The 21,137-nt window shown below is 54.9% G+C and overlaps 1 protein-coding gene across 5 annotated transcripts in view; it reads right to left on the bottom strand.

Moving 5' to 3' along the window:
• Positions 1–115: 115 nt before the first annotated feature.
• Positions 116–21,137, bottom strand: part of DHRS3 (dehydrogenase/reductase 3) — a 38,731-nt gene continuing 17,709 nt past the window's right edge. For 4 of the 5 annotated variants that reach the window (XM_073903333.1, XM_073903331.1, XM_073903332.1 and 1 more), the window contains 6 exons: positions 8,574–8,717; positions 7,806–7,925; positions 7,279–7,517; positions 4,689–4,872; positions 2,861–2,986; positions 116–633 (listed from right to left, as the gene is read on the bottom strand). In XM_073903333.1, the coding sequence (XP_073759434.1) occupies positions 508–633; positions 2,861–2,986; positions 4,689–4,872; positions 7,279–7,517; positions 7,806–7,925; positions 8,574–8,675 (897 nt within the window). In that variant the 5' untranslated portion in view covers positions 8,676–8,717 and the 3' untranslated portion in view covers positions 116–507. The remainder of the gene's footprint in view (positions 634–2,860; positions 2,987–4,688; positions 4,873–7,278; positions 7,518–7,805; positions 7,926–8,573; positions 8,718–21,137) is intronic. The other variant, XM_025857029.2, reaches the window with a different exon arrangement.

Genomic DNA, 21,137 nt, shown 5'->3' with positions numbered 1-21,137 from the left:
GGCGCCTGGGGACCCCGAGCAGACCGACCGTCTCTTAAAGGATGGGGTTTTGTGGTGGGGATCGGTCCCCTCTCCACTGCCAAGGACGAGGGGTCGGGGATTTCAACAAAGGAACTCGCGAAAACCATCTCTTTATTTTTCATTCCTGCCATTCAACCAGTTTGCACAAGCTGAGGATGGGTGGATTTCGGAAAGAAGAGAGCATCTGGGTATAGACCCTCTGGCAACAGTCTAGGCACACTGCTAAGGCTGGTTAGACTCGAGAAGCAATTTAACAATAAACTCTACAGAATTAGAAATGTATCAAAGTGTCAAGGTGGCTGCTGGCTGGTTTCTCGCCTCCCCATGGGGGTCAGAGTTACACCCGTCAGTCCTGTGCAAAGGTCCTGGGGCTGGCCTGGGGGGGGGGCACCCGGATTCTTCCTGGGGCCAGGAGCAGTCCTGCTCACCCAGCAGAAGTGTGCCAAGGGACAGGCGTGTGGGTGTGTGCCCAGCACCGTGGCCCCCTCAGGTTCCGTGGCTTGCGAGCGTGTCTCTGCATCCGGCCTTTATGTCCGCCCTTTGAAAGTGTTCATGCAGGTGTAGGTTCCTGAGAATTTGTAGATCTCCTCCAGTGCAGCCTGTGGGAGTATGCTGGGGGAGTGGGGGGGGGGGGGAGGAAGGAAGATGGTCAGTAGGGGCGCCAGTGGCCAGGTCACCGTTGGCCACGGAGGACCACGCAGTAGAGCAATGGTTCCCGTAAACCGCGCCGCCCCCCCCTCCCGCCCTCCATGGAGGAAGGGCTTTCAAGTGAGTGGATAGACAATGTTTCCAAGGTAAAGGTGGGTGGTAGAAACAAACTTTCAAAGCCACATTCTTAGCATTTGGGGGCCAACAGATATCTGAGAGAGCAATTAACTCCACGTGCTGCTTATTCAACAAATACTTGCTGTGTGGGACCGAGGAGTTAGGTACTGCCGTCACCTCCTCCAGGGAAACTTCCCAGACTCACCCCCAGGCCTCTCCTCGGGCTCCCCCACAGCCCCTCTGCTTCCCCAGTGGGCCCTGCGGTGTCCTTGCTGTTTGCTTGTCAGGCCCATGCTTGCCTCGGAGGGAGATACTTCGTCTCTGATCCAAGCCCCACACGCAGGGCTCAGTCCGTTTGTTAAATCAAATGGGAAGACCCCGGCCTTGGTGAAGGATGGGAAGGGCTCTGGAAGGCTCCCTGGGGCATGGGTGGCTCTAGAGTTGAGCTTGTAAAGATTTTTCTTGGGACGGTGAAAAGGGGGTACCGTGCAGGGGCTGGGAAGGGGGTGGCCTCTGTTTCCTGTGGAAAGTAGTGGGGGACAGAAGGGGGAATGTAGGCTGGGGGCTTACTGTGGGAAACACTGACATGTTCTAGACAAACCAGCTCTTCTCTAGAATGTTCAGAAAGGCTTCTGAGACGCTCCCTGCGGTGGAGGGTGGCAGTCTCTACTCTCCTAGGGGCTCACAGAGGCAGCAAGGAGCATCTCAGAGCAACAGTCAGGACGGCCTAAGGGACGCCAAGATGTGGCCCAGATGCCCCCAGGTGCCCCCTGCCGCTGACACCCTTCAGGTGTCTCTGAAAGAGCTATGAGTTTGGGCTGATTGATGTGTCCCCTCCGTGAGGAGGTCCCCATGCCTGCAGTTGGAGCAGCTCCTCAGCTGTAGACACCCAGCCAGAGGGGAACCGGTTTCCTGGGCCTTGATATCTCATGAAGGCACCTGGGTCCTTCACTTCCTGAAAAGGCCTTTCAGGTCAGAGGGGTCCAGTCAGCTGGGGGCTGGGGGCAGGAGACGAGGCCCAGAGGGGCCAGGAGTCCACGGTCACGGGGCTCCAGCGTCCAAGCTCTCCGTGAAGCAGCAGGTTTAGGTGGACACCTGGAATGGCCGCCCATTCAGGGCAGGGCTGGGAGGGGCAGGGTGTGCTGCTCAGAGTCTAGAGAGTTCTAGGAAATGTGATGCTGGGCCGATTCTGAAGGAGGATGATCTCTTTAAAGACTACCTCCTGGTACATCCCACCTGACAGCCCTGGAGCGTTTCTGGGAATCTCAAACATTGAGATCCCTGTTTTCCCCCCATTAGATTGAACTTCCTGGACCTCGGGGCTAAGTACTAGTCTCTGCAACGGTGGTTCTCAAAGTGTGGCCCAGGAACCCTCAGGGGATACCTGAAACCTCTTCAGGGGTCAAACTTTTTTTGTAATAACACTAAGGCGTATTTGCCTCCACACGTCTCTCTCCCACATGCAGCTGAGTTTTCTGGAAGCGAGGTGACATGTGATATCATAACCGATTAAAATCCGAAGCAGATCTAAGCATCCAATTGTCTACAATTAAGTCAGGCAATAAAGAACTTTGCAAAAATCAAAACAATGCCATTCCTCCTACTACTTTTATTTTTGGTGGAAAATACACTTTTTATATAAATATCATATTTATGTCAACAAAGGATGGAAATGGATTTATTACTGCTGTTTATAAATGAATAAGTATTTTAAATATAAACAAATACATAAATCTTGTAAAACTTTTTCCATTTTAATTTCTCATATGGTAACTGATAATAGATACAACTCACATAAAAAAGCGGGGGGCTTCGGGTTCCTCTAATTTTTAAGATTGTACAGGAGTCCTGAGACCCACAAGTTTCAGAACTGCGGCTCTATCCTAAGTGTAGGAAATCCCTGGCACACAGACCACCTCTGTTCGCTCTCGTGCCCACGGCAGACATGACTAATCTATCACACGCATCCTTTCTCCTGCCTGCCGCCTCCTCCCCACCCGGGTTCCCCAGCAGAAGGGGAAATGGCCAGCGTGAGCCTGCCTCGGAGCTGCCCTCCCCCACCCCCAGCCCTTACCTTTTCAAGATAATGAGGGCATGCATGGTCCACGGGAGGAGGAGCAGGGCCTGATTGAGCTGCACGGCTTCCACCGTCCTCCGGGCCACCATCTCGGGCTTCAGCGGCGGGAAGAGGTTGGGGAACCTGACGCAGGAAGAAACGACAGGGGATTCTTCTAGAGAAACGAGTGTTTCTGCTGACCACCTCCGTGGCTAACAAATCTGGCCCATCCTTCTGGTGTCTGCTCTTTGGGAGACTTGAGTCCCTTTAGAAGGTTCTGCCCACCCCCCCAACCTGCTGCCCCAGAAGGGGTGGGAGTCCCCCCTTCCTTTTCTCCCCAGTGAGTCTCCCCTTGAGAATGGAGATCTGGTAGCCCATCCCCTGGGACCCATTCTCCAAAATGCTTCCCAGGGATCCTTTATCTAAAATGTCACTCTGATGATGGCGCTGCCTGGCCCAGACCCTCCCAGAGCTCCCAGTGCCCTCCACTGCCTTCCTCCTTGTGGGCCCCGCTCACCCACCGCCTGACCCCTCGCCCTTATCACTCTGCTCCAGCAATCCTGGCCAGCCTTTCTGTTCTTGCCACTTAAACTCTTTGCTGGCTCAGGGCCTTTCACCAGCTGTCCCCTCAGAGAGGGTTCTCGGCCCGTCCCCTCGGGGTGGCCTCTGATCTCCTCCCCCTGCTAATTCCCTTGACTGCATTGGCCGCCTCTAGAATGGCCTTGCTTGTCTGCTTGTCTCCTTGCTCATGGCCTGTCTCCCCGCCTCGGACTGTGCGTTCCACAAGGGCAGAGGTCTGGTCAGTCTTGCTCTCTGTTTTATCCCCTCTGTGCAGAGTCTGGTACATAGTGGGTGCTCAATCAATGCTCACTGAACGGATGGACACGGAACAACCTGCTGCTCCCCAAATGTGTCCTGCTTGCCCTGTCTGGAGGCAGGGGTCTACGGGAACTCTGCCCAGCTTGCTGCTTCCCTCGCTGATGCATTGATTCACCGACTGAGCCATCCAAACATTGACAGAGTGCTTTCCATGGGGTTGGTAAATGAACCACTGAATACAAGAAATGCCAGGGAGCTTTCTCATGCTTGTTCAGAGGCCTCCGACCGGAGACCCACACATCTCCCTAAGTGCCAGGCCCGTGCTAAATGCATCAGGAGCCGTTTGCTCCAATTTATAGGGAAGGAAGCTGAGGCTTTGGGGGAGATTAAGGGGGGCGGGGGGCTAAGGGCTCAAGCCAGGCCAGCATGGGCCCCAGGCCAAAGCTCTGTCCTCGCCCTCCCTCACAGCTTGTCCCATCCCTCTTGGGCCTGTAGGCACAGGGCTGACCTCGATCCCACAGAGGGCCTGTGTGCTGTTCGGGCCCCAGGAGCACTTAGGGCAGTAAGTCACTCAGAGGTGATGTTACCTGGAGCAAAGGCAACTCTTGGGACCCAAGCATGGGCTGGGTTGGCCTCAGAGAACCCGTGGGTGTCCCCCCCGACCCCATTCCCCGCCAGGGGCTTCCTTCGCTATCCCAACATGCAGCCAAGATGCTCACAGCCCTGCGATCTAGAAGGGCAGCCACTGGGGGCCTGCAGAGCTGAATGTGCTGAGGCCACTCACAGAGGCCGGGACAGACACCGCGGACAGTCTGGTTTTCCAGCCCCGACCTGGGCGGGTCCTGCTCGCTACTTGGGGGAAGGGAAGACAGGATGGATAGGCCAAGTTCTGTGGGTTCAGGGGGGCCCTTCCTAGTAAGACCCCTGCAGGAGAAGCTGACAGAAGATGCCAGCGTGCCCACTGGAGGGTCCTTCTTTCCTTCTTGGTGGGTGGGATGGGTACACAGGGAACAGGCAGAGCCTTTACCCCCACGGAGGCAGCCCAGACTTGTGGAAGAAGCATGTTCAGCCGATTTCCCTCTGTGTGGCCCTGGGCAAGTAACTTCGCTCCTCTGAGCCTCAGTTCCCACGTCTGTGAAATGGGAACAAGAGCGCTCTCACGGGGCTGCTGCGGGCCAAATGCAGCTGCGTTTATAAAGTAGCTGTTGTGGCTGGAACATAGAACAAGATCAGTAAATAGCGATTTGCAGACAAGAGCTCCCACCTCTACGACTCGCTCCTGCCAGAAAGCCCATCAGTTTTCTCATGGTTGGGGAGGAAGCCAATGTTTTTCTTTTTCTTCTTCTTTTTTTCTTTTAAGAAATGGGAGTTGGTTAAACACCAATCACCCCTTTATGACTCTCCCCACAGTGTGCGCAGATGTGCTCAGCCGCACATCCACAGGTAACTAACCTTCACCTGGTGCGTACTACTTGCCAGGCAGGCTAGTGGATTCCCACCTCGGGGCTCATCTAACCTGTGAAGCAGGGGGTACATTACCAGTCCCTTCTTAGAGATGAAACCAAGGCACGGAAGAGCTAAAGTAACTTGTCCAAGGTCACACGGAGCTGGGGTTTGGCCCGAGGCTGTGTGGGCCCCCACTCGGAACCACTGTAGAAAGGTGGCTTGGGGGAACCTCGCATTTCCTTAATGCGCTGGAGAGGAGGCTGCCAGAAGGTGAGACAGGCACCCTGCCAGAGGTCTGCTGATATCCCGCCCACTTCCATGTTCTGGAGCCCAGCGCAAGCCCTGGATTGCCCCTGCTGCATTTACAGAGCACCTCCCGTGTGCCCAGATGAAAAGAAGCCAAACCAAGAGGAGATGGGGGTGGGGGGGAAGCCAACATGGAACATTAACTGTCATTAATCCAACCTCCTCCACGTACAGAATCTACAGTGCTTGGCACGTGAGTCGGGTGGAAATTTCAGTGGCGCGCGGAAGGTATGATCTGTGAGGAAGGTTAATCACCTACGCCTTCTTGGAGATGCTCACTGTCGGTAGAGACAGGTATGTGCCAGGCTTTGCACCAGAACCTTCTGTGTGTTCCTTCGACCCCTTCTCATGAGCCCCTGAGGGAAAAATGATTTCCACTCTTTTACAGAGGAGCAAAGTACGGCTCAGAGAGGTAGCAAAACTGGCTCAAGATTTTGCAAGTGCAGAGATGCGGGGGTGTCACCAAACCACTCTCGATACTAACAGTTCGGGGGGACTGAGGGATCCCCATATGGTCTGCTCTCTGCGAAAGGTCCTCCACTGGCCGACTCATTCGATTCCCACCAGGACCCTCCACGTCGTCCTCGTTTTTGGAAGAAGCTGATGTATATAATTTGGAAGGCAAATCTATAATTGTATGCCATGTTGCAAAAAGCAAGGAAAGTAGCTGTTGGGTAAGCCCGCATTTTCATCTATCTATGACTTTATGCCCCTTCACAACCCCACATCACTATAGTGCCAATTATTGGGCATGTACTATATACACACGTGGGGTTGCGTGCCAGGTCCCATTTTATCCTTATCACAGAACCCTAGGTGTGGACACCCTCTTCATCCCTTTTTTTTTTTTCTTTTTTTTTCTTTTTTTTTTTTAGAGTGAGCGAGCAAGCTGGGGGGAGGGGAAAGGGGCAGAGGCAGAGGGATAGAATCTTAAGCGGGCTCCACACCCAGCATGGAGCCCGACGTGGGGCTCGATCTCATGACCCTGAGATCATGAACTGAGCAGAAATCAAGAGTCGGATGCTTAACCGATTGAGCCACCCAGATGCCCCTCTCATCATCCCATTTTATAGATGAGCAATGGAGGCTGCAGTGGGGACTAATTGGACCCAGGGTCACAGGGGACATTACAGGTATAGGTGAGTTGGCACCAAAGCATGAGCTCTAAACCAAGGGTTCCCATTCCCTTTGATTTAACTGGCCTGGAGGAGAGGTGGTTGGGCTTCAGTATTTCTTTAAATTGAGCTATAATTTGCATACAATAAAAAGGCATAAATCTTTAGGGTATAGCATGATTACTTTTTACCTACGTAACCGCCATTCAGATCAGGAAGAGAGAACATTTTTAAAAGCCTAGAAAGTTCCCTTGTGCCGCCTCCCAAGCTATGTCCCCAGCCCTCCAGGGACGGCCACTGCGCTGACTTCTATTGCCATGGCCTGGCTCTAGAGCTTCATACGGTGCCTTCATGCAGAAGGCACTCTTGGGCATCTGGCTTCTTTTGCTCCACATAAGACTTTTGAGATTCATCCGTGCTGTTCATGGATGAACACTCTGTTCTCTTTTGATAGTTGGGGAATATTCCGCAGCACCCATGCATATAGGACTGATACTTTATAAAAGTCCCCTGACCCAAGAAGCAGGACCCTAAAGCACTACGGTAACCCACTGCCCCGCAGATGGAGAATCGGGTCTGAGACTACAAAGCCAAAGATAATGGGCGCCGGAGATAGTTTTCACTGTCAGCTCTCCATGCGCGGACGCCGCGTGGCCCTGGTCCGATCTGCTGGGGGCCATGGCGGGGGGGGGGGGCGGGGGTGGAGGGCTGGGGGGTGAGGGTGGGGAGGTGAGTCCCCCGCTCACTCACCTGACCCTCATGCCCTGGAACATCTCGGTGCTGGTGTGGAAGGGCAGCACGGTGGTGGCGCTGACTCCAGGACAGTCCAGCAGCCCCAGGGTGAGGCTTTCCATGAAGGCGAAGGCCGAGGCTTTGGACGTGCAGTAGTCGATGGCGCCAGGGATGGCAGAGAGTGCCAGCACGGAGTTGAGACACACAATGTGGCCATTCTGCAGCTCCAGCATCCGCGGCAAGAAGGCCTTGGTGGTCTGAGGGTGGGCGGGAGGTCAGTGTAGGGCCTCCAGCAGCCCCTCTAAACTTCTTCGGGGGAGAATGGGCCACCCCGGGGCACACGCGCCCCGCCGATGATGAGCTCTCCTAGGACGGGAGGGGAGGGGGCCGAGGCCTGTCCGCTGCAGGGCCCTGACCGCCACATTCCTGTACGTCCACATGCCCCGGCCCCGGTGAGCCTTTCCCCACGCCCAGACGGCACCCGGGAGGGAAGGAACGGGTCACTGTCACACCCGGGGCTGGCTGTGGCCGGGGACAGCCCTTACCCAGAACTGGCCCAGGGTGTTGATGTGCTGTGACTTGAGAAGGGCGTCATCGTCACTGTCCATGAGGCTCTTCCCGTGGACCACAGCAGCATTGTTCACCAGGATGGTGATATCGCCCACCTGCGGGCAAGGGGGCCGCGGGGCCGTTAGGGCACAGGGACCTGCCCCCTCAACACTGGCTGTGTGCCGCTGGACAGCCACATCGTCTCTCCAGACATCAACCTGGATCTGTGAGACAGGGCTGCCAGCCATCCCGGGGTGGATCTGAGGGTCCGAAAGACTTTATGGTACACAGCAGGTTTGTAATCAACGGGGTTATTGTTACATAAAAGCAGTTAACATTCACCATGTGCCAGATACCAAACAGGGTGGTTTTTGCTCCCTTAGAGCTCCACTGAGACATTCAGTGTAAACAGATGGCTGGAGTTAGGACAAGGATTTTCCCAGACAGCAATGGGACATTTGCCCCCCCAAGCTCTAGGACAGAAACTCACAAGGTCTAAACTTCCAAAGAGGGCAACAGGGGATTACTCCTGTTATGCAATCAACCCACACCCCTTATCCCCGCCCCGAGTAGCACACACATGCACACACACACTCACGCACACACAGCAGGGTCCAGCTTCCCAGGAGAGTCCCCAAAGATGCCCGGAAACAGCCATTCTGCCATTAGCAATGCTCTTTCCCAGGCCAGGTGCGATTGATCTCTTTGGCTGGCATTCTCCTGGGTGTAGCCGAGCTCAGGACAGACCCTTGTAGGCCACTGACCTTCTCCCGGACAGCTTTGGCCGTCTGGTACACCTCCTCCCGGTTGCCCACATCACAGATGAAGTAGTGGCACTCGGTGCCCATCTGCCGAATCTCCTCCATCGTCTCCTTCAGGCACTTCTCAGTCCGGCCCCAGAGGACGATCTGGAAGGAAAGGATGACAGAACTGATAAGTGGTCACTGCGTAAGCCGTTGTGATTCAGTGATTGGCATCAGAAATTCAGCACTCTGCCCGAGTAATGGGCAAGTGAAGTAACTGGCCTCCCTGATTGCATCCAAAGAGCATGTGCAAAAGCACATGGACAATAGGCTTTTCTAAAGGGATAAAGCCTATTCTCAAAGGAACGAGTAGTTTCTGAGCCCACTTATGACCGATTGATTGATGTGTTATTTACAAGTCCCTCTTAGACGTTGCTTTCCATAGGATGCCCTCTGCCAGCTCGATTCCAGAAGCCACAGCAGAACTCCTTCTCTGATTCCAGAAGCCACAGCAGAACTCCTTCTCTACGGTGTTCTGGAATGCTCTCAGGAACATTAGAGCTAGAGCCAGGTTTATGAGCACCAGCCACCAGAAGGGACTGGAAGGTCCTGGCCGTAAGGCCCACAGAGGTGAAATGAGGCTCCCCACCTCGCTGCGGGCCCCCTGGGAAGGAGGGCGTGAGGAGAGGCACCAGGCTTCTACTGAGCAGGAGATGCTGCCGTCCCTACCGGTAATGAATGTGGAACCCGCCACACCAGGAGGAGACCCTGGTAGGGCTGCTAAATGGATTCCTAACGGGGTGGGACAAATTTATGAATGGCTGGCCATAAAAGGCTCAGAAGAGAAGCCTGGCTAATTCTCAACCTTGACCTAAGCAAGAACAACCCACCTACCTCCCCATGACATGAGAGAGAGGCCCCTGTTGGTAAAAGGGCCTGAAGCTGGGGAACTAAGAATCCTCAGTGCAGAGGGACAGAGGGGAGCCTGGGAGGCTCAGTCAGTTAAGCATCCAACTCTTGATTTTGGCTCGGGTCATGATCTTGGGGTCGAGAGATAGAGTCCCAAGTTGGCTTGCACTCAGCACGGAGTCTGCTTGTCCCTCTCTCTCTCTCTCTCTCTCTCTCTCTCTCTATCTGAAATAAATAAATAAAATCTCAAAAAAAAAAAAAAAGGAAGAGACAAGGTTTTCTTAGGGATTAGTCTAATGGGTTTCTATTTTTGTTTCTTCTTTCTTTCTAAAATTATCAATGAGGGGCGCCTGGGTGGCTCAGTCGTTAAGGGTCTGCCTTTGGCTCAGGTCATGATCCCACATCGGGCTCCCTGCTCCCCGGGAAGCCTGCTTCTCCCTCTCCCACGCCCCCTGCTTGTGTTCCCTCTCTCCCTGTGTCTCTCTCTGTCAACAAAACAAAACAAAACAAAACAAAAAAACAAAAAAACTCCCTCTTGGTGAGATTCATTTAAAAAAAAATAAAATTATCAATGAAATTCCTCCTTGAAGGGCACCTGGGTGGCTCAGGGTCCTGGGATCAAGCCCCAGGTCAGGCTCCCTGCTCAGTGGGGAGTCTGCTTCTCTCCCTCCAGCTCCCTCTGTCCCTCCCCCTACTTATGCTCGCTCTCTGTCTTTCTCAAATAAATAAAATCTTAAAAAAAAATAAATTCCTCCTTGAAAAATAAAACTCAACATGAAACCCAGTGTGTGAAATGAGGGAAAGGAAGAAATTACATGTCCAACTGCATATTTTCTTCCTCTAGAAACAACTAATGAGAAGGGAAAAGCTGTGTTGGGCAGGCAAACATTTTCAAGTGGGAGTTACAGACGTGGCCCCAATTACACCAGCCCAGAATCCAGTGGGTTTCTCCAGTCTGCTTTGTGACACAGTAGGAGGAAAAGTCACACAGACAAGTAGTTGGAGGTGGGAACAGTTTATCAACTGTGTACCTTAAAATCTCAGAACTTTTACTTAAGCGGAAAGGGCCCCAAAAGGGTGTAACTGGCAGGAAACACAAAAGAGCTGGGGGTCTCTCCGATGGATTTGCTTTTTTAATTAGAGTTTTTAAAACTTCCGAAATAATTTCAAAAAGAAAATAAAAGCATTTTTTTCAACTCCTGAAACATCCCTGGGAAAGCCTGGTTTGAAGACCCCACCTCGTCCAAGCACTTTGTTTCTTGCAATTGAAGTCTTAAAATACAGGAAGGGTTTTAGAAGGAAGGATTCCATCCGTGGCTCTCCATGACCACAAAAGTCCATCAGGGGCAAACAGACTGCAATTAGGGAGGCTCCAAGGAACACTTTCTTGTCTGTTGAACTAAAAACAGACTAAGAATATGCTCCCCCAGGAGAGGCAGGGAGATTCACTTCAGGAAGAAGAAAACAAACATCTGTTGTAGGCAGGCAATTGGGTGTAAGCATCCTCCGCTCCACCAAACCTCACCCTTGCCTTGTGGTCATTGTCACCCAGTTTCCTTCCATCCTCTCTTGTTACCCCCCCTGCCTGTCCAGCCTTCCTTCCTTCCTTCCTTCCTTCCTTCCTTCCTTCCTTCCTTCCTTCCTTCCTTCCTTCCTTCCTTCCTTCTACTCACTCTCTCCCATCATCTATCTACCCTTCCACCTAATTTCTGACTATGTCAGCCTGAGGTGAGGGTGATCCTTGGCCTCCTTTCTCCTGCTCCGGTCCCTGCCCAACTGTATCCTACCTCCAGCTCCTATGGGGAAGAGGACCACGGGGCTTGCACAGGTCCCTAGGGTCTGGCAGAAGGCAATGCCTCTGGGGACTGTGAGAATTTCTGGACAAGTGGAGAGAGAGGGGGAAGCTTAAAGCTGGCATGGGGTGTTGGCAGGTGCAGGGGTCCTAGGAGCACAAGTGATCACCTCAGAAGGTCTGGAGCAGCGGCACGGATAGGGTGCCCTTCGTTCTGGGAACCTTAGGTTGCTTCTCGGCACAAGCAGGTATGCGTGGGATTCCAGCAGAAGGGGCACCAAGGGCCCAGGGGCTCCTGACCGGATTAACTAACTCTCCCTGACCCCCCAGTTCTCAGAGAGGGCAAGGAGTGTAGAGCACAAATCCCCCTACCCCTGGTCTGCCCAGAAAACCAGGAGCCAGGAAACCAGGGAGGCCAGGACTGTCTACATGGCTGGAAGAACACCCTGAAGAGGGAAAGGGGCTGGAGTAAGGGGGTAAAATGAAAGCTGGGTCCCCTCGTCTACCATGGGCAGGGGATACACCCAGGCAGGACCCCCAGGTTTGACCATTTCCTTTTCGGGGTCTGTTGGGGATGCCGTGGGGGGCTGGCTTCCTCACGCTCTGTGCTCAGAGCCCCCACCTCTGCCCAGGCACTAGGACAGGTTTGCTTTCTGCCCACCCCACCCCAAGCCCACTGGGCTGGGAGCCCCCTGCGGGCCTCAAGTCTAACTTGTTCATCGCCGTATTCCAGTGCCCGGGAACGCACGGGCTGTTTGCTGAGTGAACGAATGTCTGGGGCCACACGTGGGACGGGCTGGGAGGAGGTTTAAGGCTGAGACCATCCCATCTTCCTTGACGGAGCCATTTAGGGTCCCAGAACCTTCCACACAGAGTCTGCTTGGACCAAGATTTCAGTGAGATCCAGATTTCCCCAGAGTCCCAAAACTGTCCTGGGGCTGAGCTGTGAGAGACAGAGTCAAGTCAGAAGATCGGACCCTTGAAAGGCGGCAAGCAAGGGGTCAGTCTCAGGTGAAAATGAGCCTCCGGCCTGTGCGTGCATGCCTCGCTGGGTGGCCCAGGGCTGGCGTTCCGGGAATGGGAGGTGCGGGAGAGAGCGGAGGGAACGAACGGCTGGAGCTGCTCCTGCCACTGTCCCTTCCTGGCTTCTCCTCCTCCGGTCCCCTGCCCAGACCCCTCTGAGGACCCAGAGGCACCGAGCAGGGAACCGGCAGGTTCAGCCCAACAGGCCTGCCCCTGTGGTGCCTGTCCAGGGTCACCCGTGGGTGACCTGGGCAGCCGACAGGACAAGAGTCCCCCGCCCAGCACCAGAACGAGGGAGAGGACGGGCAGGCAGGCGGCAGGGGTCCGAGGAGTGTGGGATGAGCAGCCTGAGGAGGGGACAGATTTGTAAAGTCCTTACTTTACCTCAAAAGCTCAGGGTGGCTTCCCATCCGCGGCCTCCCTGCCCCTCTGGGGGAAACAGTTAGCTCCCGTCCTTCGGGCTGCGTGGCTGGCCTACGTGCAGGGAAGGGGAGCAAGACCTCCAGCCTCCCAGGGGCGGTGGGCCCACACTGTCTGCCTCAGGCAGCCGGCGTTCCAGTGATGGAGGGCAGTGACTGGGCGAGAAAACCACCGGGCACAAATTACGGCGAGTGGGGTAAAGAGTAAGTGGGGAGAACCTCATTTAAATTTGGGGATCGATGAGGTGGCTATGTTATGTCCATTGTACAGATGACGAAACTGCGGCCCAGAGAGGCTAAGCAACTTGTCTGAGGTCGCACAGCAACTAAGGGACAGCGCTGGGATTTGAACCAAGTTTTCTCACCAGCATTCACTCTCTCCCAGTAGGAGAAAAGCCATTGCCTCCTGGAGACAAAGAGCTGAGAAAATAAGCACAGCCTCTTGATATACCCTCATCTGCAGCTGTTAGAATGATGAGTGTTCACGACGCAGGAAAAGGCTGACGGATCTAACATTGGGGGAAAAAAGACTGCAGCCTCGTCCATATAGGATAATCTCAACTCTAAAAACATAACAGGTTTTTTTTTTTTTTAAGATGATATGTATTTATTTGAGAGAGAGAGAGAGAGAGAGTGGGTGGGGAGGGGTAAACAAGCAGACTCCACTCCCCTCCCCTGCTGAGCAGGGAGACAGATGCGGGGCTCGATCCCACGGCCCAGGGATCATGACCTGAGCTGAAATCAAGAGGCACACGCTTAACCGATTGGGCCACCCAGGCGCCCCTAAAAGCCTACCAGGTTAATGGAAGCCGCCAGGCTATGTAAGAGCAGGGGTTGTCTCGGGTGGGATCGTGGCTGACTGTGGTTTGCTTCTTTATGCCTGGGTGTACTGAGAAACTATCTCTAAAGGACGGCGACCGTTATTTATGATCTTAAGAAAGGAAGGCAGCCGAAAAACTTCCACACACGTCGTCCCCCAAACAGCTCCTTCACACACAGGTAACTCAGCACTGCGGGTCCCAGCCCTGCTTGCTCCCCAGCCCCCAGGTGCTGCCTCTCGGGAGCTCCCCTCCATCGTGAGGTGGCTGTCTATTCGGATCTCTCTCCCCATCGTTGTGTGAGTGAGCGAGGAAGCTCCCAGAGGTTCCACAGTTAGGGTTTACGCCCACGCCTCACACATTGCACTTGGCCCCAAGTGCACTGTCGTCACCATCTCCCTTTTAGATCCTGTCTCTTGGAGGGCAGGGAATAAATCTCACTCATTCTGAGTTCCCTGTGACCCTACCCAGTGCCCAGCACAGGCTGTTTTTCTCTGTTTTAAAGGCTACTGTGGACTCCTGTACATCCCACAGAACCCTGCTTGAATGCCCCCTCAGTTCTGAAGCTTCTCTGGTTAGTCCTTCCGTCCTCCCTACAAAAACAGTGCCATTATACAGCAGCTAACATCTAGTGAGCGCTTTCCGCAGGCTGGGTACATCCATGTGTTTTTTTCCTTTCATCCTTACCATTCCATGAGTGGGTAGAGTTATTCTGTCCAGAGGAGGCTCAGGCGGGTAAAATGACTCGCCCGAGGTCACACCACTTAGGAGCAGTGGTGCAGTGTGACTTGGGACACACATTCCCAGCTGCCAATACTAACCTTTGTTCGTGGATATCCCAGCCTCCCCTGGGAAAGCCTTCCTTTCTTGTAACCTTAGTATCCAGCATGGGCCTGCCACAGAGTAAAAGCTAGCTAACACTGTCACATGGCGTTGGCCCGGGGAGGTCTCTAGAAAAATCTGCTGACCAGAGAACAGTGAGTGACTCTACTCCACCCAGCCTGGCCTTCTTTGCCCAAAGGGGCTTGCATGAGTGCCTGGACTTGGCATTCATTGGTGGAGCTCAGCTGCAGAGCACAGTTCCCCCCTGCCCCCCCCGCCGTGACGTGAGCTGGGTGGTCTCTGGGTGGGTCCCAGGAGGAGCATCTGTTTATAATTGGGAGCCCCGGAAAGATCCAAGTCCCTGGGAAGGTCTTTAGCAGAACAGCTCATGTCTCATGGGCTCCATGTCTTGGAGCAAAGTGGTGCTGAGTTGGCTTCTCAGAAGGAAGAAGATACCCCCCCAGAGACCACAAACCATGGCAGGGTGGTAGGGGGGAAGGTCACGATTTGGAGGGTGCACAGCTCTCCTCCACTCTGAGCACCTCCAGTGGGAGAACATTAATAAGAATCCAGCCTTGTGGACAGATGAGAACGAGCAAACACCAAAATTCAGTGTGCCCAGGAAGGGGTGGGTGAGCGGTGTACAGGGGTGCGGGCAGGTAATGCTGAGAGCGTGGACACGTACTCTCCAGTGCAAGTTAAATTTTGAGTTTCCCCTTCTTTCATAGTCCTGTCCATTTCCAAAAAGAGATCCTCTACCTTTTGAGTAGAATGACCTAGAACACAGGCTCAGGAGCCAGACTGGTTGGGCTCAATTCTCTGATCTACCACTCAGGAGTCACACGAACTTAGCAAACTCATGGAGCCTCTCTATAAATTAAGGTTATTCATTTCAAAGGGTGGCTTGGAAGATGCAGAAAGGACATGATAAATGCTGGCTATTCTTCGTATTAATCCAAGAACAGAAATAGGTCCCCCCTTGCTCGCAGAAGATCCCACTACCCCCCCCATAAAAATGGAGTCACGGGGTGACAGTTGACTGAAAGACCCGAACCGGGACTCCGCTGCCTTGTTTCTAGCCACAGCCTTAACTGGGGCAGAACCACAGGATCTTAGAGACCCCTCCATTTCCATCCTTCTAGCTGACTTAGAAGACACTCCTTTGTCCACACCCCTGGCCCACGAAGGTGGAGACCATCGTCAATACTGTCCAACCTCAGAGTGGGCTGCGGGGCATCCTGTAGGAAGGTTTCCCAGGAGAGGTTTTTATGCTGTGCTCTGGGAATCCTGGGGAATCTAGTGAGGAGCCCCGACCGCTGTTGAGGGGTGGGAGGCTTGGTAGACAGGGTCCCAGCCCCATCCCACTGGCCATCCAGAGCAGGGGCAGGTTTTTAAAGAAAATATTTATTTATTTATTTATTTATCCATCCATCCATCCATTCATTCATTCATTCATTCATTCTGGTGCGGGGGAGGGAGAAAGAGTCTTAAGTAGACTCCCTGCTGAGTGTGGAGCCTAACACAGGGCAGTATCCCACGACCTTGAGATCAGAACCTGAGCGGAAACCAAGAGTCGGGTGGGCGCTTAACCGACTGCACCACCCAGGTGCCCCAAGAGCAGTGGTGCTTTTTTTTTTTTAAGATTTTTTAATTTATTCATTTGAGAGAGAGAGTAAGGAGAGCACAAGCAGGGGAGAGGGTCAGAGCAAGAGGGAGAAGCAGGCTCCCCGCTGAGCAGGGTGCCCAATGCGGGGCTCGATTCCAGGACCCTGAGATCATGACCTGAGCCGGAGGCAGACGCTTCACCGACTGAGCCACCCAGGCGCCCCAGTTGGGACACTTTTATTAGTTTTCTAGAACAGCTATTTCTACAAAGATTCTGTTGCTAAAAATAAAATAAAGTTTGAATGCTAGCGCTCTGGATCCTTAGCTCTTTCTTCTCCAGGACAGAAGCTTTTTCTCTAGGAATGAACCCCAGTTTCTGCCTCTAGCTCCCACCCATTGGGAGTACCAGCTGGTCCACCCACACACGCCACCAGCCTACCAGCCCTTCTTCCAAAGGCAACACTTCAAAATCAATGACAGTGATGGGATACCTCCTCGAGACATTCTGGACTTTCTAACCTTTCCACCTTCCCTTCCAGGAGCCCCGTTTCCACACTCCACACATCCCTGTCCGTACGCTGCCCTCAGGTTCATTACCCATGTCCTACCACGGATGCCTGACCCCAGCGGGTCAGAGGTGGCAAAAGCACCGGGCCTCTTTGCCAGGCACTTGGGCTAGAGTTGGCTCCCCCTTCCCGTCCCTGCACTGCCGAGCTGCCCGAGCGACGGGCAGGACAGGCTTGAGCTGCCTTCGTTCCCTGTTCCGGCCTGCCGAGAATGTTCTGGCTCCCACTGGCTCGCTGTTGGAGAGGACCGTTACGGAGCTCCTCAAATGAGATCAGGCAGCAACTGTCTTCCTCCTGCGAGTCCCTGACCACAGCCTGGACAGAGACTTCCTCCCTCCAACGTGCCGCCTGGGACTGGCCCTTGGGCACGGCCGGGATAACCATGAGTGTCATGCGGGACACCCGCTGCAGGCTCTCACCTAGTCCTCTGACAGCTCTAGGAGGGAGGGACTGTGCCCGTTCCAGGCACTTGAGATGGAGTGCTCACAGCTGCCCTGCGGGTGTGTAACAGGTTGACTTGCGTCCCCCAAGAAGATACGTCCAATTCCTGATCCCTGATACCCATGCATTTGGAAAAAGCATCTTTGCAGATGTAATTAAGTTAAGGATCTTGAGATGAGATCACCCTGGATTAGGGTGGACCCTAAAATCTAATGACAGGTGTCCTTAGAAGAGACAGAAGAGACACACACAGAGAAAAGAGGAGACTCCTCCCAGGCAGCAGCCACAGAAGCATGGTCCTGGAGAAAGGAAGGAAGGGAGTCTAAGCCACCTTGGGGCTGGTGGAGTGGAGCCCCCAGGAGAGGATGGTAGCACGGACGGGTGGAGGTAGAGTCCAACTACACAGTGCCCTTGGCCACTAGGACCAAGAACATGTGTCTGATCCATAGATAATATGCGGCCATTGGAGGATTTTTTTTTTTTTAGAGCCGTTTTAGGTTCATAGCAAAATTGAGCAAAAGATACAGAGATTTACCCCCTGCACCCACTCCTGCACAGCCTCCCCATTACCAACATCCCCTCCCAGAGTGGTAGACTTGTTACAGCCGATGAGCCCGCACCGACACATCCCAATCACCCAAGGTCCATAGTTGACATTAGGGCTCGCTGCTGGTGGTGTACATTCTGGGGGTTTGGACAAATGTATAATGACATCTTATCCACCACCGCAGTCTCATACAGAACAGTTTCAACTGCCCTCAGAAGCCTCTGTGCTCCACCTGTTCATCCTTCCCTCCTTCCAACCCCTGGCAACAACTGACCCTTTTAAGGTCTCCGTAGTTTGGCCTTTTCCAGAATGTCATATGGTTGGAATCACAGTATATAGAGACTTTTCAGATTGGCTTCTTTCACTTAGTAATATATATTTAGGGTGCCTCCATGTCTTTTCATGGCTTGACAGCTCAGTTCTTCTCAGTGCTGAATAATATCTCATTGTTTGAATGTTTCGGTTTATTTACCCATTCGCCTACTGGAGGGCATCTTGGGGGCAAGTTTTGGCAGTTATGAATAAAGATGCCATAACATCCTTGTGTACGTCCTTGCTTTTTTACTTTCCAGATCTCTCCCAGTCCCTGGGACACACATCACCCTCCATGACAGAAGTCTTATGTCCCTGAAGATAGAGGGTGCCCCCCCCCAGCCCCATACTTCCCACCTGCCAAGAGCCATGTCTTCAGCAACTATTCGGAAACCAAATGTGACAATTGGGAGTCCCCATCTCATCCCAGGGTGTGATTCTTGTGAATCTTTCTGGTTCCAGGACCACTGGGAAAACCCTCCAGGGAAACTACCTCAAAGGCCGACTCTACAGAAGAGCAGACAACTTTTCCCTTCCAGCAAGAAACTCAAGAGCTGATGCTCCTTTTCACAACATTCACAGCCTATGAGCCTGGCCCAAGGGCTCCACCTCCTTCTGTCTACCCTTAGACCACACTTGGCAAAACCTGGGGGTGGGCAAACTCGAGCCAGAGGTGTTAGCTGAAGCCCCATGACCTTTGCCTCAGTCCCTCCCTCTGGACCTCCTGGTAGAGAACACCACCTAACCTTGAGGTGCAGGGACTGGGAAGGGGTGGGGGGAGGAGAGCCAGCGGTTACAGGCCACTCTATAGCACGGTGTCCATCTTCAGTAGCACCAGCCTGAGAGATGGGACCAGAAGTGCAGTGCATGGATGAAGCTCAGACCAAGTAACTCACGCAGGGTGCAAAACCACAAGTTTCAAAGCAACGCTTCAACCTAGACCCCAAAGCCAAGCTTCTTCACTGCTCCCTGTCCTGACTCACGCACTCACGCACTCACACGTTCAAGGGGGATTACTGAGTGGTGACTACGCGCCAGGCAGTGTTGGAAGCAGGACATAAATTCATCGCATTCTCCTGGCGTTTGTTTTCATGTGGGTATGGGGAAGACAGGGACAATGAAGCTGGGAACAAACTGACTATGTAACATGTATAAAGGTGACCGAAAGTGCATGGGAGGAACAGGAAGCTTTGTAGGGGGGCTGGATGGAATGATCATGGGGTAGGAAGCAGGGGACACGGAAACCCTCTCTGGTAGGGTAACATCTGGGCAGACCTGAGGGAAGTGAAGGAGGGAACGATGCAGACATCTGGGGAAAAAATATTCCAGGCAGAGGGAACAGCTAGTGCAAAGGCCCTGGGGTGGGAATGAGCTCAGGGTGTTGGGGGAGGTCCAGGGGCAGAGCTGAGTGGGAGACATGAAGCTGGAGACTGTAGCTGGGAGGGGTGTGGGGGCTGTGAATTCTATTCCCAGTGAGAACAGAAGCCCTTCAGAGGGTTGTGACCAGAGAGATGACAGCCTCTGACTTGGACTTTGGAACGAGTTCTGACTGCCCGACTGGGGGGTTTGGAATGAGGGTGGGAACCAGAGCAGAGGAGCGGGGCGGAGTGGGCAAGCAAGTGACAGATGCGCTAGATGGAGGACCCCACCTGGGGCAGCTGGGTAGAGCCCATGGAAGAGGAGGGGTGCAGGACTGCGCTGCCAGAGGAAGAGGGGTTCCAAGAGGCCCCCAGAGGGTTTGGCCTGAGGAAATGGGAGAACGGTTGTCATGCCCTGAGCCCCTGAGCCTCCCTCTCCAGGAAAGGTTGGCTTTGGCAAGTCCCAGGTATGGAGGAAGAGAAAGATCCTGACTCGGATCCCCAGGTCCCTTCTACTCCAAGAACACTCGGCTTAAGCAAAGTGAGGGGGAGGGGTGGCGGTGAGCGAGGGAACAGTTCCAGGTGGCAAGGGCAGCCTCCCCAGGAAGGGGGTGCCTGGATGCCAGCCAAGCAGGCCAGCTACCCACCTAGGGCGCTGGTAAACACACCAGTTCCAATAACAAAGCGCCGGCCACCACACCCCTGCCGCCGCCCCCCCCCCCCCCCCCCCCCCAGCTAATGGGCCTCCGCAGCAGGCTGCGATCTGGGAGGCAAGTCTGCGCTCACATGAAGGGGTGAGGGGGTGGCAGGAGGAGCCGCCGGGCGAAACCTCGGCGGGTCTGGCAGGAGGCTCCAGGAAGTCTCTGAAAGTGGGCCCAGGGGCGGGCGGAGGGTGGGGACCCGCGGGGGTCCCGGGAGGGGGTGGGACGGGGCTGGGCTGGAGTCCTGGGTGGGGATTGGGCCCGGATCCCATTTGGCAGAAGGAAAAGGAAGGGAAAGGGTAGGGGAGAGGAGTGGGAGGTAGATGTGGAGGGGGTGGGGCAGGGCTATGGTCCCTCCCGGAGGTGAGGAGGGGCGTCTGGAAGGTGTCCGGAGCGTGGCTGGGGTAGGGTGTGGGGACCAGGTTGGGCTGGGTCGGGGTGTGGGTGGGTGGGGCACGGATGGGGAGGGGGTAGGGAGTTGGGGAGGAGGGCCAGGTTGGGGATAGGGGTGGGGGCGCGGTTGGGGCGGGGTGAGGGGGTGGGCCAGCTTGGAGCTGGGGTTGGGGTGCGGGTTGGGGGCGTACGGATAGGGGGGCGGGGGAGGTGGGGAGGCGGGTCAGGTTGGGGATGGGGTGGGGGCGCGGATGGTGCTGGGTGGGGGGCAGTTGGGGAGGGCCAGGTTGGGGATGGGGTGGGGGTGCGGTTGGGGCTGGGTGGGGGGCAGTTGGGGAGGAGGGCCAGGTTGGGGTGCAGATCGGAGGTACTGATGGAGAGGGTTTGGTGGGGAGGAGGGTCGGTTTGGGGGATAGGGGTTGGGTGCGCGTATGGGGTGGGGTGGGGGGGGGGGGGGGGGGGGGGCCGGGGTGGGGTCGGGTCGCCGGGGGGGGGGGGAAGGGGTGCCGCTCCAGCCACAGGGACCGCCTGCGCTTCCTCCCCGCGGCCGAGGGGTAAACAAACGCGGTGACGTCAGGGGCGCCGCTGGCCCGAGGCTGAACCCGGCGCTGTAAATGAGATGCAAGGTGCCAGCAGGCTCCAGGCCGCGAGGCCTGCGCGCCACACACGCTCCTCCGCGCCGGCCTGAGCTTACCCCAGCTGCACACACGGACAGGATGCTGCAAACGCCACCAGACATTGCAACACGCAGCCAGTCTGCTGGCCGCAGCGTGAACCCTCCGCCGCCCCCCTGGCAGGCACCGGCCCAGCTGGAGCGCAGCCTCCCTCCTCCCGAGCATCCCGGGGCGGCGGCGGGGGGGGGGGGGGGGGGGGGGGGGG

The sequence above is a fragment of the Callorhinus ursinus genome, unplaced genomic scaffold, assembly GCF_003265705.2.
Source record: "Callorhinus ursinus isolate GAN/ISIS: 27379988/994484 unplaced genomic scaffold, GSC_fseal_2.0 scaffold18, whole genome shotgun sequence".
Classification (NCBI taxonomy): Eukaryota; Metazoa; Chordata; class Mammalia; order Carnivora; family Otariidae; genus Callorhinus; species Callorhinus ursinus.
Note: the sequence above shows the minus strand (reverse complement) of the source record. Positions and strands in the feature narration are given on the sequence as shown.